Here is a 19,257-nt window from a genome sequence, read left to right on the forward strand (position 1 = left end):
TTACCTTGCCATGTCATGATGTAACTCAAAATGGGGAGATAGACTATATGCTGCTCATACCCCAGTATAGTGGTGCAGGCACATTTATATAGGAGACATAAATGGATGGTGTGAAAAGGCAAAGAGCACAGAACCTGGAGTTGACTTTCCCTTTTCAGAAAAGCTTTCTCAAAATATAATTCCCTTTTCAGAAAAGCTTTCTCAAAATATAATTCCCTTTTCAGAAAAGCTTTCTCAAAATATAATTCCCTTTTCAGAAAAGCTTTCTCAAAATATAATTCCCTTTTCAGAAGGGCATCTTCAAATCAACTCTGGAAAAAACCTCTTACAGCCAGCAATGAAAAAAGTCTTCTTGACAATTCATGAAAATAAAATAAACAAACACAAATGTGTAACGCGTTAACTTTCAGTGATGACATTTCAATGGGAGGCTTTGGTTTCGTATTTTTGACAGACGCATGCAAGCACGCATGCACGCAATCGCATAACACACACTTTGGCCCAAACGTGGCAAAACGTTGGCATTATTGACAAATGAATGAAGTTGATCTGTCCTACCTTTCTGGACTTTGTCACAGAGCAGGTAGACCTCTTCTCCCCCGGTCACACAGCCTGCCGTTCGGTCCATCCTCACTATCTTCAGGTTGGAGGCGTTGGGTGCTTCTGGTAGGACAGAATCACAACCAATTGTATTGTTCAAGTGAAGTGACGCTTATTTTATACTTCTACACATGCGCGCATTGCTGAACTAAATGACGACCTGTGTCATGTTCAACGCCAATGTCAATGTCATTTGTTGTCTGTTGTGCGACAAAATAGATTAGCCACCTACAAGGAATTGCACTGAATCCACTTAAGCTATGGGGTAGCTAGACCAGATTGCTCAGGACCGGCCCTGTGTATAGGCAGAGCACTGTATATTATATGCTCCAGCTAACATGACGGGGAGGAAATTTCACTCATGTTCACTCAACGTAAAGGTCTCTTTAGAGCATACCGTACTCCCCTGTATACGGCCCCCTTGTGGGATACGTTCAGGAAGGCAAGCATGTATAAACTGCAGGTTGCTTATAATGCGTATACTATTGAAAACACCAAGGTGGAGCAGTGCATATGAGTTGTTCTGTAACAATGTGTACTGTATACTAAGAAACTACAGTATGTGAATGCATTTTGTGTATTTCAGTTAAATCAGGACAAAAGTGTGCTTTTCCACACAACAGCATTACAGCAGCAGAGAAGGGAGTGACCCCAGCTGAAAGTGGAGGCTTGGGAGGAAGCTGTGTGGAGTCGGATGCTAGGGAAATGAAACCAGGCCAGCCTGATGTGGCTTTAGTTTCCCTGCTAAGGGCGAGATTGGACGAGATAAATTTATGATCACAGATCGCCTAGGACGAGATCGGACGAGATAAGGGTTTAATATAATTTAATCATGTTTTTTACATTAATTGTCACCAGGCAACGCTTTTCTTCCGCGTTGGTGATGTCATCGATCATTTTCCACCATCGAGTCCCGGGCTAGTGCCGATCCAAAGCCAACTTGGCTCGTGAAAAATCATGACAATAATGTTTTGGGCACATCAAATAATTAAAAAGAAGAAAAAATACTGTTTTTCTTCTTACTAATTATTTGATCGGCCCAAAACATTGTGTTTATCGTCATGATTTGTCACGAGCCGAGTTGGAACTGGGTCCGCAGTGTAAACGTCTTTAAGTAAACACTTTTTGAAAAGCCTATGGGGGAAATTATTGGAGAATTATTTCCTAGGCCACTCGTCGTTCTGAAAGGGGATTGCGATGCTATATTGGAATTGAGCTCAAATTGAGGTGATCATACAAAACAATCACGTTTTGCTAACAAACGGATACATTTGTAGCATTTGTGAAGCGCTCCATGAATGGAAATTAAATGGCTAGGAGACAATCACAATGGAATATGAAAAATCTGATTGGCAAAATATTGATTGTACGACCTACGGTTCATGAGTTATTGGGCCAAAACATGAATCGGCCCGCTTCACAACAAGGCCTGCTTCACAACAATCCCCGGTCCAGAGCGGTGTCAAAAGATTAGCTGCGCATAGAGACTCACAGACCGGGCCAAAGAACACAAACCCTGCCTCCGGGCCTGGTGGAGAATAACCCATTCTGAACGGGAACCCATTTTGGTGTTAGCATCATGTTATGCTTTAGCTATTGAAAAATAGCAGATCTACAAGCTCATAGCGCGCCACCGAGTGGCGCGCTACGAGCTTGTAGGTCTGCTATTTTTGAAAAAATCGAAGAACGGCTGACATTTTAAGAATCTGATCTCAGGTCAGAATGGGTTAATCAGACCAGTGTGTGTCCAGTGGAAACCTGGTATGAATCTGATCTCAGGTCAGAATGGGATAATGATGAAGATGAACTCACTGCTGTCATAGATGGGCTCTGAGACCACGGGGTCCAGTCTGCGGGAGAAGCCCCCGTCGCTGTCCGGCAGGAAGGCCGTGAACATGAGGCGCACCACGCTCAGGTCCATGTCTTTAGACTGGTGGGCCGCAGCACTGCTGATCAGGCTCCTCTGGTGTTCTGGACACATGTTATATACACACAGACAGGCAGTTAGACTGGTGGGCCGCAGCTCCTCTGGTGTTCTGGACACATGTTATATACACACAGACAGGCAGTTAGACTGGTGGGCCGCAGCACTGCAGATCAGACTCCTCTGGTGTTCTGGACACACAGACAGGCAGTAAGTGCATTGCACATATACTGTACATATACCGTGTACCGCACGCACGCACGCACACGCACACACACACACACACACACACACACGCACACACACACACACACACACACACACACACACACACACACACACACACACACACACACACACACACAACTGACCAGTGAGCTCCCTGGGCACCCGGACTTCTCCCAGCATGTCGTCTATCTCGGGGTGGACGGAGACACCACAGTTGTAGCCCATCCTGTAGGCCTCGCTCATCCTCTCCTCCAGGGTCTTGCTCACGTTCTTCTTGGTCACATGGAGGATTCCCAGGTTGGGAAAGCTGGGATAGATAGAACAGATGTGTCCATCTTTATTGCTTTTTGAATTTTCAAAATTATCACATTTTTATATTTAGGATAAAAATAGCCAATTTAACAATGAGGTGCCCACAATGTTAGGTGGTCCCCAAGAGATCTTTTTCCAAGTACCCCCTCATCCTCGCACCACTGATAGGCATACTTACAACAATACATTTATACACCATTTAGAACTATTTGCATTAAAAACGTTTCTTTTTTCTAATCTAATTTATTCAGACCTATTGCATAGTCAATAACAGAAGTCCACTACTACAGGCCAGGGCGATTCAACTACATTATTCAGGGGGCCACATTTTTAGAAACCCAAGGGGCCGGGCCGGACCCCCCCCCCCCCCCCCAAGCTATTAATCTCATATGTACACATTTTCACAACTTTTCTTTAACCCATTCTGAACGGGAACCCATTTTGGTGTTGGCATCATGTTATGCTTTAGCTATTGAAAAATAGCAGATCTACAAGCTCATAGCGCGCCACCGAGTGGCGCGCTACGAGCTTGTAGGTCTGCTATTTTTTGAAAAATCGAAGAACGACTGACATTTTTAGAATCTGATCTCAGGTCAGAATGGGTCAATCAGACCAGTGTGTGTCCTAGTGGAAACCTCGCATGAATCTGATCTTAAGATCTTAAGATGCTATCTTGCTGAGCAGCACAGGGGCTCCCCAGGGACAAGTACCTGGGAGTTCACATGGATGAGAACCTGGACTGGGCTCCGTCTATAAAAAGCCAGAGCAGGCTCTTCTTTCGGACGAGGCGGTTTTACCGCATATATCTATTTCTAAATGACGGAGCGGTTGTGCAAAGACCCGCCCGGCCGGCAGCACTGTTTAATGCAATTTATCTGTGCGAGTTAAGTATTTTATAATAAATAATAATAATAATATCAAAATAATATCAAAGAAAGAACTAGTGTATTGTCTACGCGTGCTGATTGCTTATTTCATGGACATTATATACTGTTGACTTTTACAACTTTGTCATGAGTAATTCAACAAAAAATACTTGCACAAATAAATTGCATTAAACAGTGCTACCGGGCGGGTCTTTGGGCTGTTTTACCAGTCAGCAGTGGCAAGTACATCCTGTTCTACGCTGCAGTCTGCAGTGGGGAGAGGCAGCCGCAGTGTGATCGACAAGGATGCCAAGCAGCTGAACAAACTGGTGAGGAAGGCTGGCTTAGTACTGGGGGAGAGGCCGGACTCACTGGAGTCTGTTTGACTCCAGTCACTCCACTCAAGTGATTCAACTTTTGGGTCGAAAAAGGTCAAATCAATGTCAAGGTTACAGTCGAGGTCAATGTCAAAATTTTGAATTCACATACAGATTTTCATGAAACTTGGTAGGAATGATCAGTAGACTGCCCCGTAGCGATGATTAACCTTTGGGTCGAAAAGGGTCAAAGGTCAAGTTCACAAGCAAGGTAGAGGATTAGGACAGATGTATAAACAGATGTTGGTGGCGGCAGGGTTTGAACATCCAGGTGTTTTCTTTTATTAGTCTATTTGTCAAAGAAAGAGCTGGTGGTGAACTACTTGATCTCTACCTACCAATATGTCTGATGATTCATGTCTGAAGTCAATGTAGTGGCTAGAACAGTAGAGAAAACAGCCACAGACAAACCTAAGCCTATACGGTTTGAAAACAAATCACATCATTGTCCCAATATGAAGGACCATCTTAAAGTCTTTACATTGGTTGTGCAATGTAATATTATTTTAGTAAAGCATCAGAACAAATCCTGCTTTTCACTTGTTAATAGATCCATAAAACCTAGAAACCTAGAAAAGACGCCTCTAAGGATAGGAAAAAAACAGGCCAAATAAACACTTAAAGTTTAAACTAACACATATTGTTGGCTTAGAACACGGGACCAAGCAGGGTTAAAATTCACCCTGGGTGAAATATCAGTATCTGGAAGAGAGCCAGTACAGTAAAGTGACTCTATGCATCTGATGCACTGCCAAGAATGTGAGTGTGAATATGTATGCGTGTGCTTGTGTGTTAGAGTGAAAAAGAGAAGGCAAAGAGACTGAACAAGCGAGATTAAGAGTGTGCGAGGCTGTGAGCAAAGGTGAACAGAAGGAGAGATGGAGATAGCTTAAAGATAGAGTGCCGTGATTTTTGTACGTTTGTATGAGTCTATGGAGTTAACTTTACTCTAATAGACCCCCAGGTGTAATTTAGTTTTTTTCCTGAAATGAAAGGCCCAATCAAAATACACCACGTTAGTGATATCACAATAGCATAACTAAGCCCTCCCCCTTTATCATACAACAACAGCTGTGGGTGTGGCTTCAGTTCAGGTGAAAACCTGAAAACCAGGCATACTTCTTAATGAACTGGTGTGTGTGGCCACATAAAAACAGAATTTTAACACTTTCTGTACACCATTTTCAAAAATCCTTCCATCTTTAATAAAGGAGAGCAGCCTGTGTGCGTGCCTGTCCCACCCACCTCATAGTGGCGTCTTTGGCCTGGAGGTCGGTGATGCAGATACCCTTGTCACATTGCTTGCCCACCAGGCTGTGGGCATGGAGGTGGGTGAGTGTTGAGTTTGCCGTTACCAGCTGAACCACCACTCGCGCTGTTCCCTGGTAGTTCTGGACCTGGAACACAGGACACATTTCACTTTAAAATAATGTGTTTATTTGTATTAAATATAATACCGGTATATGTTTTTAAAAATGTTCAACAATGACGCCTCTTTGTTCAGTTAAATCCTCAATGAGGAAAAGATGTTTCCCCAACAATAAAACAAACGGTGAAAAGTACAGGATTGAATAGTTTAGACTGGCCAGCAGGCAGGCATCTTATATTAGTATAATAGTATGTCACTGGCACCAATGGGCATTCATTTCAGTATTTGCTCATGGATTACAGTTCACAGTTTGCCAACAACATTATTGGCATTTAAATGCCAGTGATTCATCAATAAGCACAATAGAAAGAGGTTTGGAAGATTGCAGGTGGTTCCAGGTTGTAACCCAAAAAGGTTTCTGCAGTCCAAGTGAGGCCATTATTACTTATTTATTATTTTGTGAGGAGGAAGGAAGCATGACCACAACAAAGGTTTCCCGCATTCAAGCTGGTCACTCATGGACAACATGGTAAACATTCTTTTGAAAGTGGGAAATCCTTTACAAACTGCTTTATGTTTTAGAAGAAATTACTTCTCCGTTGGGAGAGGCTGAACTCTCCTGTAGCGAGCGGTTCAGTCCTTTTGTCTGGTATGCCAGTGAGCACATTCCAAAATGAGTGGCACGCGTCAGTGTTGAGTGAGACATTTCAAAGCCGGATAAAGATGATATGCTGCCGTTTTATTGTCATTCAAGTTAACATTCTCCTGTTCTCATGTTTACCCTCCTACACACCGTCAAGAAGGCAATATAGAGACATGCACGCTATACTGTATATGCATGGACAGTACGAATAGAATCAAATCCATGTAAATTAATGTATAGTACATACAATAAAATAAGTGAAACATTCAAAGACTACACAGTTATTCCTCATGTGAACAATTGCACACACCAATTCAGAGAGTGTTCCAGATCACTGTCAAATTGATTTGAAATGTGTCTACTGTGTGTGTATATTGTACAATTTGATGCACCTTCATGTAAAATAAAACACCAAGTCACATTACTAGTATGTCCTATTAATCTATTCTAAAAGGTTCCATACACATAGTTCATAAAACACTAACATTAACTCACAAAAAACATCTGGTAGTGTATGCACTTTTGTAGAGCTGTGATAGAACGGAAGAGTGTCTCATTTTCCATTAAATGTGTGGTATAGCAATACATACACTTACAGTAGGACAGCCTTGTTTCATCAATATTCTGCATCTGTATGCAGCATCAAGATGTAAAGGTGTTCTGTTCTCCGATGACTCTCACCCAGTCAACTCTTATTTATCTCCACATTTATCTCCCCATATTCTATGAAGTAGAAAGTTGTCTTTCTGTCCGAGTGTGTCTGCTGCACCATCCATAATATAAAAAAAATGGATGAAGGGAGTGTGACATCACCCAATCACCCATTGTTTTTTTTTACAGACCAGGCCTCTAGTTTAGCGGGAAATGTCTGCGAGTGCAACCGCAAAGAGCGTGCTATTGGTGGGTTCTCAGTAGAAACCAATCACATGCCCTGAAAGCATACCTGCAACATTTTCATTACTTTAGCATCGTCTTCATTTTCTATATTGAATCCTTGCCGCCTGGTGTGCACCAATATGCCCAGACATGCACACGCCTAACATCACAGTGCGGGCGTGCATCAGCCAAAAGACATATCGGTTTACATCAGCGCAAACCGCTGATGTTAGGCAACGGTTTTCTGTTGTGTGGATTCAGGCTAGAACTCTCAGACTTGCCCTATTCTGTGTTTATACAAAAACACACTGAAACAAATTCCAAGAAATCTGTAAAAAATTACAATAATAACTTACAGTATTACTTCTTTAGTATTTAGACCATAAGTCAGTTCCCTCTAGTACCAACCATGGACCAAACAGAGTGGGAAATCCCCTTTGCTTTGGTTATCAAAACAGGGACAGGGACAGGTCGACAAACCATTCAACTACACTGTAGATGCTCATCTGTAAGCCTCCAAGGATACAAATCCAGCATTTCCTTGGACTGAACACATTAAGTTATCACTGTAAAAAACACATACAGTAAGCAGCTACCCCTTCCTGGTTAGCCTAGCCAGTAAAGTGCTACAAACAGCAGGTTCCTGTAAACGGCATGATGTGTGGCTGCCTTTCAGCTTAATATGGTAAAGTAAACCAATATCAGCAAATCATTCTCTCTGTTGCCCCACCTGCTGAGTCAGCCCAAATGAACCATAAACAAAAGAATAACAATGGGCCTCATTCATGATCAGTTTTGAGCGTGTTGTTGTCATGAGCATATAGTCTGATTCATAATTTTAGTTCTTAGCTGAATTTGTTCATTGCTTGGCATGAAGAAAAAGTCAAGTGAGCTCTGAGAGATGTATACTACAGGCGAAGTGCCCAGGACTTCCTCTTTACCTATGGTCACTAACACAATGTTTTAGTGTATGATTTCTGTAAAGACCAGAGTAACCTAAAAAGTTCACCTCTAGCTGTAGTGTCAGATACACCTGACACATCATGTCTGGCTGTGTCTCTGGACCAGGGGCTGAGTTGAAAAACAATGCTATTTCCTGGTTGTGTCAACAATTCCCTGTAATTATATGTGGGTGCATTCTTGGCGAGGAAATTCCCAACAGACATCAAAACACACTCGGGGGGGGGGGGGGGGGGGGGGGGTGAGAAGGTGTGATTGGGTGGGTGGAGGATGACTGAAATACCTGTCTTCATGCGGGCTGAGGCTACTTTTATTGTGACTTTGCTGAGGCTGTGCTCTAGTTTCACTGAAAAGAGGTCTAGGAGTAGCTAACGCATGAATCAGGTTGACAAAGTAGTGTTTTGAAGAAAAGGCACAATGGTGGAAAACCTAGACTGGCACAAATGCCCCGGTCGGGGCCAATATGGGGAGTTGTGTAATGTGCCAAGGTATGATCCAGGGGGAAAAATATATAGTATGACCTAATGTTGAAGGGTTATAGGTCAAAAGATGAAGCGGACTGCTGGGAGTGTGCGGGCAAAGTTTCACAGGAGGGAAAACATATAGTATTGTCTCTGGCCTTCGGCCGTCCGGGCTGGCGGATACAAGACAGTGTAGGAAGATAAAAGATTGGCAGTGTTTCCCCTATATGCATTATAGGGCAGAGTTATAGCATAGGGCATAGCATTATAGTGCATAAAACCTTGAAATGATTGAATATTTAATTATTATGACATACTACATTTAATAAATATCCTTTGTTTAGCAGGGTTTTTTTCATGATTCACCAGGATCCAGGCTGGCTTGATTCTTCATTCTAGGCTTAAAAAAATTCTATCTTCTATCTCTATGGGAAAAATAAATGGCAGATCTTTTCAGTGGAGCCAGAAAACCACGCCCACTGCTATGCCCTATTGTGTGAGGGTGCCATGGTGAGCCACCACACAATCAGGACCACCACAGTATGAGTTGTAGTAGGCGACCGCAAATAGGCAAAACAAAAAAACGCAAAAAAAAACTAAAAACTAAAATCACAAAAAATGCAAGCCTGCTTGTGCATGGATCCAGCGCATGCACTCGTGCTGCACGAGTGTCCCCCCCCCCCCCCCACACACACTGTCAGGTGAGTATTACAAAGCACTCAGTATTATCATCAGGTTATCCTGAACAGAGCCAGCAGCACACCTACTAGAGTTTTCAGTGTCATCACTCAGGGGTTTTCCCACAGCCTCGTCTAAACTGAACTGTATAGGATACATCCACATCTGTAATGAATGACATGCAGTGTGTGTGTGTGTGTGTGTGTGTGTGTGTGTGTGTGTGTGTGTGTGTGTGTGTGGGGGGGGGGGGGGTTGTGGGGGATGAGAATGAAATTAAGTATAGAGAGAGACGAGAAAACATGAAGAGAGACAGACAGAGAGCAAATATAAATAAATAAAAAGTGGACAGAGAAAGGCGAGAGAGAGAGAGAGTGTGTGTGTGTGTGTGTGTGTGTGTGTGTGTGTGTGTGCGACTGTGCGTGCGTGAGTATGGCGTGCGTGTGTTTGAGAGAGAATGGAGGACAGACAGCAAGACTTGCCAGTTCTATTTGCAGACTTCCTGTGTAAAGCACACAGATTACACACACACACACACACACACACACAATGCTGTTTCAGCAATCCAGGCAAATGTTTCATTGCGTAATGTAACTTAACACCAACCAAGATGAGACGTTCCTAGGATCTTCTATAGCATCGAGGGGAATTCCTGCTTACGCTGGCTGCGTCGAAACACGCCGAATGTTTAACTTCATTCCAAAACATTGTTACACATGTTAAGAACCTCAATCGAATCGTTTCTACCCTAGTCTGCCTTTCTTTCATATAGAAAGGCTTTCTTAACTAGGGGGACTCAAGTCACGACTCAAAAGTGGGTTTCGATGTTTGACAGCACAGCTGATAAAGAGGACGTTTGGTAAAGGAATAATAGGATGCTTGAATCCATGGTTAATGAAAAATGTGGTGCCTGGTATGAATCCGAAGTGAGAGCCACTGAGAAGACAAGACTACGGGCCCTATCTGTATGTGCTAAACAGAAACTGCACACAGACTACACACACATTAATATGCGGTATGATCAGGCGCATTCCTGCCACATTGCTATCGAGAGGGGATGCAGAAAGCGATTGCGATTTAGACCAAAATTAATCTTTCAAACACCTACATAGGCAGGTTCACAATGCTTGTACACTCTGACTGCTTGCGATCTAAATTAATCTGAATTCACAAGGTGCCACATTCAACATATCACTAAGGTAAGGTTCAACATAATCCCACTGCTAGTGGGGCTCGGAGTGTGCAGGTTGGAAACATGGAGGTATAGGTTGAAAAGCTTTGGTACATTCACATTTCCAACACTGCTGCGTTGCTGAAAAAGGTACAACGGCGGTGGGATTTGAACCCATAAGCATGGGAACATGGACCTAGTGAATGAACACAGTGAGCTGTTGAGATCACCGCTCCATCAGGGTTCATGTTCTACCAAAGAACAAGACAAAATAAACAAAGACACAAGCCTTGTTAAAGCTACAGTCTTACAACGTTACCTTGACTGTGGGATACATCTTCCTGTTCTTCTCACTGCTGGCTCCGGGCAAGCCCCCATGAGACGGACCCTCACAGCCATAACGGAACCGGAAACCTCGCTGTAATACAGACGGACCAGAGTCAGACAGAAAGTAATGCCTGATCTATAATCCATCACACGACAATGTGGCTTTGCTGACAAGACAAATTGAGCTTCAATATGTAAGCCCTGCCTATACAGGGCAGTGGTTCTCAAAGTGGGGTCCGGGGACCCCCAGGGGTCCTTGAGGGAGTTCCAGGGGGTCCCCAGCTAAATGACTCATGGTTAAGAACCAAATGGACCCGTTAAAACCTTTTGAGCCCCAATCGGGACCAGCGGCTGTAAACCTCATGAACAGCTCTCAGCGGGTAAATGGGGCTGGTCAAGGTCTCAGGTTCCAACTCCGATATTTTAGATTTTCCCTCCCGGACCCCCGTGGGGTTTAAGAGGTTTTAAAGTCTGGTCCATTTGGTTCCATTCATACACTCACAGATCCCTTTTCCACCGGTTGGTTCCCAATGGGAACCGGTTCAGTTCTTTTTGGTTCTTAGTCCATGAGCCAGAGCTCCAAAATTGGAAGGATAATTATGAATTGAGTGGGTAAAACCATACCTATATTAGATCGTTATCAACATGAAACTTCCACAGTTGATTACTTACACGAAGACAATGATTTATGTTATTATACATTTTAAATTTCTAAATATGCAAATTAGGAATTATATAGGAAAATATGCCAAAAGTAGAAAATATGAAAAAGCTACTACTTTACTTATATTGATTCTAAAATCAAGGGGAAAAGGGGTCTCAGGGTAAAATTAACAAAATAAATTGGGGTCCCAGGGATAGAAATGCCATTAAGTGGGGGTCCGTAGCCATTGGGGGGGGGGGGGGAATTAAAAGATTTCAGTGCACTGTGCCTACACATGTCGCGACCTGCGGTCGCGACATGTGTAGGCACAATGCAAGGAATAAATGCATTCGCCATGTATCCGAAGGAAGTCTGATCCAATCACTTTTAGATTTCTCCAGTTTAATCCTGAGTTTAAGTTTTTTAGTGTTCAAGATCTAATTTTAGGCATGTTTAAGCCTCGAGGAAAATCCGTGTTGAGGTTCTTAATCCACTGTTTTTCATTAAAACGTCTTTGTCCTACTGTCCAGTTAGGATTGTGTTGAAGTCCAGCGCATTTTAGAGCTCCAATGCCGTGCGCCATAAAATGTTGCACCAATCTTGTGGTTGTTTTTTTGGCATTGTTAATATTGTATCTGTGTCGTCCCAGCCTAGTACCTATTGTTTTACCTGTCTCTCCGACATATTGTAAACCACATTTTTCACATGTGATTAAATAAATGCAGTTGCTGGTTCTGGCTGTTATTTGTTGTTTAATCTCCAAGACGCGTTTTGTGGTTCTATTTTTTACTAATTGTTTGGGTTTGAAGTATTCTGGTCCCTGGCGTGCTGGTGTGTTGATTTCTTTTAGCTTGCTGTGTACTAGATAATCTTTAAGGTTTTTATTTTTTCTGTAGGCCGATATAATTTTATAATCTTTTAGAAGATCGTCTGTTCGGTTCTCAAAATTCCTTTTTATTCTGTTGTTGGCTAGTGTGCTCTGTGTTGAATAACTGGTTATCAGGGCCAAAATATGAAAAAGCTACTACTTTACTTATATTGATTCTAAAATCAAGGGGAAAAGGGGTCTCAGGGTAAAATTAACAAAATAAATTGGGGTCCCAGGGATAGAAATGCCATTAAGTGGGGGTCCGTAGCCATTGGGGGGGGGGGGGGGGGGGGGCACTGGGGGTCCTTGAAATTAAAATGGTTGCGAATCACTGCTAGAGCCGTAAAGATCTCCTCTTCCCTGGCATATCTTTTCAAATGGGTGTCTGTGGTCTGAGTGTCAAGTGTCCATTTTGGGGTCCTTGACAAAAAGTTTGAGAAACACTGCTTTGGGTCATAGCAGTAGTTCCCATGTTGTGGTTCCACAGATTTATTTTTTCCCCATAAGACTTTTAATTTGAAGCCTGGAACCATCCATATCATCCAGGCTCCTGGTGAATCAAGACCATAAAACATTTGATTCTGTCAAAAGTATTTTAATAGTCAACTGTGAAATGTACTGCTTTTTAAGCATACATTATGTTAAGCATATTGAATTAAAGTCAGTCCGTTTTAACATGCAATCAAATAGTTGATTGATTGATGGCTAATAAAACATAATAATCATTTACTTCAACGAGCGGGTGGGTTTATGTACTGTATCAGAGCATGTTATGCAATAGGTTGCAGAAACATCCAACAGGCCTGAACAAGCAGATGTTTTTTTTTCCTCAATAGTTTAACAATGTCTCGTAAGTTCTGCCCCTTATCGTACCTGGCTGTGAGGGCATTAAGGAACTAGTGGAAAACACTCCATGTGAAGTTTACCTGTTTAGGCTGTTCCCTCTCCCCTTATCGTACCTGGCTGTGAGGGCATTAAGGAACTAGTGGAAAACACTCCATGTGAAGTTTACCTGTTTAGGCTGTTCCCTCTCCCCTTATCGTACCTGGCTGTGAGGGCATTAAGGAACTAGTGGAAAACACTCCATGTGAAGTTTACCTGTTTAGGCTGTTCCGTGATCTGGAGGTATGGCCCATCGGCTGCATGAAGAGAAAAACAAAACAAAACACTCAGTGTAAACTATTCCCACGTTCAGTGAAACAACAATGGACTTATGGACATTTTGAATTGCATGAGAAATGTAAGCACTGCTCAAATTTAGTTTGAAGACTAGAAGCAGCAGTTGGTTTGTTAACCAATTTAAACCTGGAAAGCCTATACGTTGTTATACCTTTCAATCCGGGAAAGTAGCTGTATCATTTTAGCCTTTGCTATAGATATAGCTAAATGGATGCCACGATCCACATGATTAATGAACGATTAACTCTGTTAAGGTGTTTGCACACTGGTGTGGTTTTTAGGGAGAATATCGGAAGCGAATTTCGGAGGACGTAAAAAAATAAAAAATAAACCTCACATTGTCAATTGCGTTTGCAAACTGCCGCCGAATATTTCGTTTTCGTTGACAGACAGTTGACAGCTAGTGATAGCCTACTACTATCAGAGCTGCAAAACGCAGTGAAAGAAACGTGCCAGTGTGCAACTACCTAGAGTAGTAATGATTTAATCATGTGGGTTTGATTCCACCACGGTGCATCCGGCTTTGTCGAACACCACGAACACAATTGGCCCGTGTTCTGGCCGGGGGAGGGAAGCCAGGTTGTGTCGGGCAGGGTGATATTGGTAGTCCTACCTACGGGCTGGGGGCCTGGGGTACGGCACCAGTCAGCAGAGAGTGTTGGGTGGGAGGAGTGGGACAGAGGTTCTACTACCTCCTGCTCACTGGAAGGTGAGTCAGTAGGATACAACAGCAGTGACAACACAGAAAATGTGTGTGGGGGGGGAAATTTATAGATGATAATAATAACAGAGTACCTCCAACACCCTCTTGTGTCATTATCAATCATAGCTCTGTGTGGAAGAGTTGCCAGGTGACATTCATCATATTATTAGTTGAAAATGGTTATTTCCTGCCGATGTAACCACATACTGTATCAAGTGAGGAGGAAAGGAAATAGTCTAGTCATCGTTCGAAATGAATGCTCAGAATACATTAAACTTGCATGCAAATATAACAAGAATATGGCCTAGAATTGGGTCCCATTAGTGATTTCACATACAAAGCAGACCCCCCCCCCCCCCACACACACACACACACACACACACACACACACACACACACACACCTCTCCTTTTTACAAATAAACTTGTATATGGCCCTATGGTCAATCTACAGTAGAAACGACAGACACAATGTCATCTGAATGTTGCACGGCCTCTCTTTGAGTAGTCTTCTCTCTCTCTCTCTCCTGCTCCTGTACCTGGGCCAGCCTCTTCCTGCCCTGCACGCACAGCCACGACCTTAGCTACTTCCTCCCACATCAATCACACAAACTTGCACAACCATGTGATCATAAGCCTATAAAATAATCACTTATGATAACATAATATACATCAGACTTCGTATGCTGCCGGCAATGCAGTATTCATTCCTACAGATCTTTTTCAGAAACATCCAACACAAACATATCTTGTTTCAGTCCCATAGTGCTACAGAGTTCCTGTGAGTCGCCACCTACTATTGCAGCAGAAAGTACTATGAGTGACACCATTTTATGTATGTGCCAAACATCTTAATTGTGCCTCAAGCCACTTCTAAGTGAAGCAACAGAGGCAGGTGGTTGGACACTTTCATCTCCCAAGCTACACGATTCGCTAAACTGGAGGCCTGAAATAAGGAGTGGTTGTCTTTACATCAAAGGACTCCTTGAAAAGGAGACGCTGCTTTAAGTCAGTCGGCATTCAAAATACCCTGTAGAATCTGCCACACATGATCTGATGCTAGTGAGTACAGACAGGCATAAGTACAGACAGGCATGATTTAGTAATGGAGAAGTTCAACCAAAAACAAGAATTGATTAAATCAATGAATTACCAGCTGGGGATCTGCGGGGATCCGCTATAACTGCCTCTGTGTTCGTTTCAGCGCAGTAGTTTAGGTAGGAACCAAAACTCTCTAAGGCGGAACTATTGTGTTCCGAGTAGTTTGTTTCCGCCCGACATATTTAAGGTGCGCACATTAGAACACAGTAGAACACACTGCTCCTTCGCCTGGAAAGGAGCCAGCTGAGGTGGTTCGGGCATCTGGTTAGGAGGAGGAAACACATCGACTCAGCTTGACTAGAGCACTAGCTGGACTAGAGGACTAGCTTGCACATCGATGATAGACTCAGCTTGCTAATGCATAGCAGCTGGTAAAACAATATGACTGATAAAGGGGATGAACGAAAAATGGTAGATAAATATTCTGTTATACAAACTCAATGACTGAGAACTGCACAGGCTGCACGTTATGGGGGACATATGTGATTAAGTGAATTACTAACACAGAAAGCTGAAATAGGAGAAATAACCTGCCAAATGAACCACAGCTGTTTGCTCCACTACATCTTTCCTCTGGTGAACACCTGAACCTCATTTACACAGATATTGGAACTGGTGGAGAGAACCAGACAGCACTGATAGATGAGATGAGATATGAGATAAAATATTCTAAGATATGATAGACAGACAGATAATAAAAAAGAGCACACACGCAGATGGTTGGACAGACATATACCGGTAGATGCTATGGCCTGACAGATAAGAAATACTTGGGACTGGTGGCGGAGAATTAGAAGAGACTGGATATAATAGTGGTTATAGGTTGAGTCGGCACCTAAACTTTGACAGCACATTCATGTTATATTAAAAAATAAAGTAAAAACTAAATGTATGCTGTTGAAAATGGTTGGAAATAATGTAAAGCATGCACGATTTGAACATGCACAGTACGTCATCATCATAACTTAAATTTACCCTTCAACTTCTTGTTTATGCCCACAATTACTGGACAAGTGGACATCCACAGGTTTTGCAGCAATTGTAGAATTATTAGGGGTTACGTTTAATAATTATTAGTAGTCAAGAGACAAGAGTCAAGTAATCGTGACATCAAAAGAGTAGGCCTTTTGACATGTAATAACAGTACACCCCCTCCATCTGACTTCTTGTGTGAAGTGGGTTTCCCCCATCCAAACAACAGAGAGTGGCTTCCCTCACTAGTGACACCACAACCAACCAACCACTACTCTTATCTACTGCAGTCTCTGACAACAACCCTCTGGACAATGACAGAGAAGTGAGAGTGTGACAACACTGTATATCGGTACCGTCCCTGACATCATGAAACTAGTGGCAAATGACAACAACCCTCTGGACAATGACAGAGAAGTGACAACACTGTAATATCGGTACCGTCCGTGACATCATGAAACTAGTGGCAAAGGTTTCAGTCTACTACACGCAGGGCTTTAGCGTGAGGTTTCCGTTCCCACTACTCATCATTTCATGTGATTTCTGTTTCTCTAGAGTCACTCAGGGGTAGAGTGGCCGGTAGAGCAGCTGGATGGGAACCATGAGGTCCTTGAGCAAGACTCTGAACCCCTAATTGCAGGTTGGTGCCTTGCATGGTTTCCTCCGCCATCGGTGTATGAATGGGTGAACTTATTAATGCACAATCTATGTAAGCGCTTTGGATGAAAGCGCGATATAAATGCAGCATTTACGGTCTCATTGGAGTAGTTACTAGTTACTAAAGCACCATAGGGATTAAGAACTGCAGCATAATTCCTTCTTTCTCAGCCCTTTAAAGAAGACCTCTTACTGTACCTGTCCGCAGTGCAGTGGTTTGTGACATTGGTGGGTAATTCTGATATTCCCATGACGAATCAAACATGTCAAGTAGCTGAAAGATACAAATGCACAAAAAAGGCAAATATTTAACATGAGATGAAGTCACGGCCTATCAAATTCAATAATGTTAGTAATCCATCCTTACATTATAAATGCACTTAAAATGCCATGACTCTGATGAAGACCGCAAGGTCGAAACGTTAGTCGTTTTGTATACTCAGCACCTTAATAAAAGGCTCTAAATGTCCGTGTTGCTCCAGTCTCCTCTCCTTTTGCACTTAAAATGCATTGTATTAATTTGAATAGACCAGACCTAAATATACAGTGCTACCTACGATTGTATTTGCCTATGTTGTAAGGTTGTGTGTCAAACCATTTTGGGCGGGAACCCTTTTTGGTGTTAGCATTATGTTATGCTTTAGCTATTGAAAAATAGCAGATCTACAAGCTCATAGCGCGCCACCGAGTGGCGCACTAAGAGGTTGTAGGTCTGCTATTTTTGAAAAATCGAAGAACGACTGACATAGAAAACTGTCAGGATGTAGAAGACATTTTTAGAATCTGATCTCAGGTCAGAATGGGTTAATGTAATGGATGCAGATTTACCTGGGGCTGAACAACACCAACCAGATAATGATCATCTCCGGCCATGATGTCTGCCCAGGACAGCAAAGGTCAATACTTTGAAAGAAGACATACAACAAATCAAAATGTTTTCAATGCAACCTACTGAGTCAGTCCCTGTCGGACCCCCAAATTGACACCAATTAGCCTGCGGACCCCCATTTGAAAAGATATGCCAGGGACCCCCATAAGAGAAGATTTTTACGGCTGATTCTCAAACCGGACCCCCAGTTTGACATGCATTAGGCTACGGACCCCCATTTAATGGCATTTATATCTCTGGGACCCCCGATTTATACTGTAAAATCAATGTTAATTTAACTTTGAGAGTGTACAAATGGAACGAAATGGACCCATAAGCTCCATTTCGTTCCATTTGTACACTCCATTTAAATGATTGATAACATTGGCATAGTAATAGTCTCATGCTCATAGATAGGCCGTTGATTCTCAAAGTGGGTTAAGGAGATCCCCAACTGGGGTCCTTGAGGGGGTTCCAGGGGGTCCCAACAATGCTAACATAAACATTAGTTTAACTTGAAAATAGCTGATCTTCAGCATAAGCGTCAAAAGATCTTTAGAAAACAAATTTGAAAAATCTTCCACATGGGTCCCTGGCACAGAATATGTTCAGAATAGATGGGTCATGCGTGTCTGTCTTGTCTATTCTGCGGCCAAATACACACTACAGTTTCGCAGCCTTTGAACTGAACAGTAATAACTGGTCTATTAGGTCAGGTAGTAAGTAGGTCCTGCCTGCACTGCATGGCTGACTGACACTTGTTGCTGTTATGATGAATGGGAGTGCACAATAGCTCTGCTATAGTCGCATTGTTGTGACACAAACCACGCGTTGTTGTTGTTGTAGTAGTACAGTAGTAGCATACTTTCAGCTGAATTTAAGAAGGACATGTGCCCAGGTTTACTGCTGTGTGAGTCGCCGTTCATGTCACGTCTTGACTGTCATTGCAGCATTGCTGCTATAGCCATACAGCACACACAGTACACACTGTTAGCTAGCGTGCTAATAAGGAAGTGGAGAGCATAACAAAGCAAATGGAGCAACATAGACACTGCAGTTGTACGAGAGCGAGAGAGACCACGACAAAGTTAGCCGAGCTAAATTGCTATCACACAACAACAACGTAAACAATACAGTAAAGCTCTTACCCGTGTCGGCTGTGTTGTTGGCTCACCAGGTGACTTCTTCCCTCAACATTAAAGTGACAATGACAGTCCCACTGACTCCACTTCAGTTCCTAGGGTGACTTTTACACATCATTGCGCCATGGTCGTGCAGCTCGTGCTGCTACTTCGGTAAATTCATTAACTTCACTACCAGCTCGTTAGATCAAACCGAAACGCGTCGTCATGACGCGACAAGAACGTTATTATTATATATATATATCATTCAATGTGTACAACTCCGACAGAATACAAATGCTATACTCGTCCGCACTCTAAAGACGACAAAAGATGAAGCAGGTGACATTAACTTTA

At 42.8% G+C, this 19,257-nt stretch overlaps 1 protein-coding gene across 2 annotated transcripts in view; it reads right to left on the bottom strand.

Moving 5' to 3' along the window:
* nfkb1 (nuclear factor of kappa light polypeptide gene enhancer in B-cells 1) overlaps positions 1-19,257 on the bottom strand; it is a 40,515-nt gene extending 21,258 nt beyond the window's left edge. For both annotated transcript variants that reach the window (XM_080774288.1, XM_080774287.1), the window contains exons 1-9: positions 18,928-19,257; positions 17,740-17,814; positions 17,110-17,185; positions 13,399-13,439; positions 10,782-10,880; positions 5,553-5,704; positions 2,896-3,059; positions 2,413-2,571; positions 559-663 (exon numbers count right to left, since the gene is read on the bottom strand). In XM_080774288.1, the coding sequence (XP_080630414.1) occupies positions 559-663; positions 2,413-2,571; positions 2,896-3,059; positions 5,553-5,704; positions 10,782-10,880; positions 13,399-13,439; positions 17,110-17,185; positions 17,740-17,784 (841 nt within the window). In that variant the 5' untranslated portion in view covers positions 17,785-17,814; positions 18,928-19,257. The remainder of the gene's footprint in view (positions 1-558; positions 664-2,412; positions 2,572-2,895; positions 3,060-5,552; positions 5,705-10,781; positions 10,881-13,398; positions 13,440-17,109; positions 17,186-17,739; positions 17,815-18,927) is intronic.

The sequence above is a fragment of the Protomyctophum bolini genome (assembly GCF_963924005.1).
Source record: "Protomyctophum bolini genome assembly, chromosome: 10".
NCBI lineage: Eukaryota > Metazoa > Chordata > Actinopteri > Myctophiformes > Myctophidae > Protomyctophum > Protomyctophum bolini.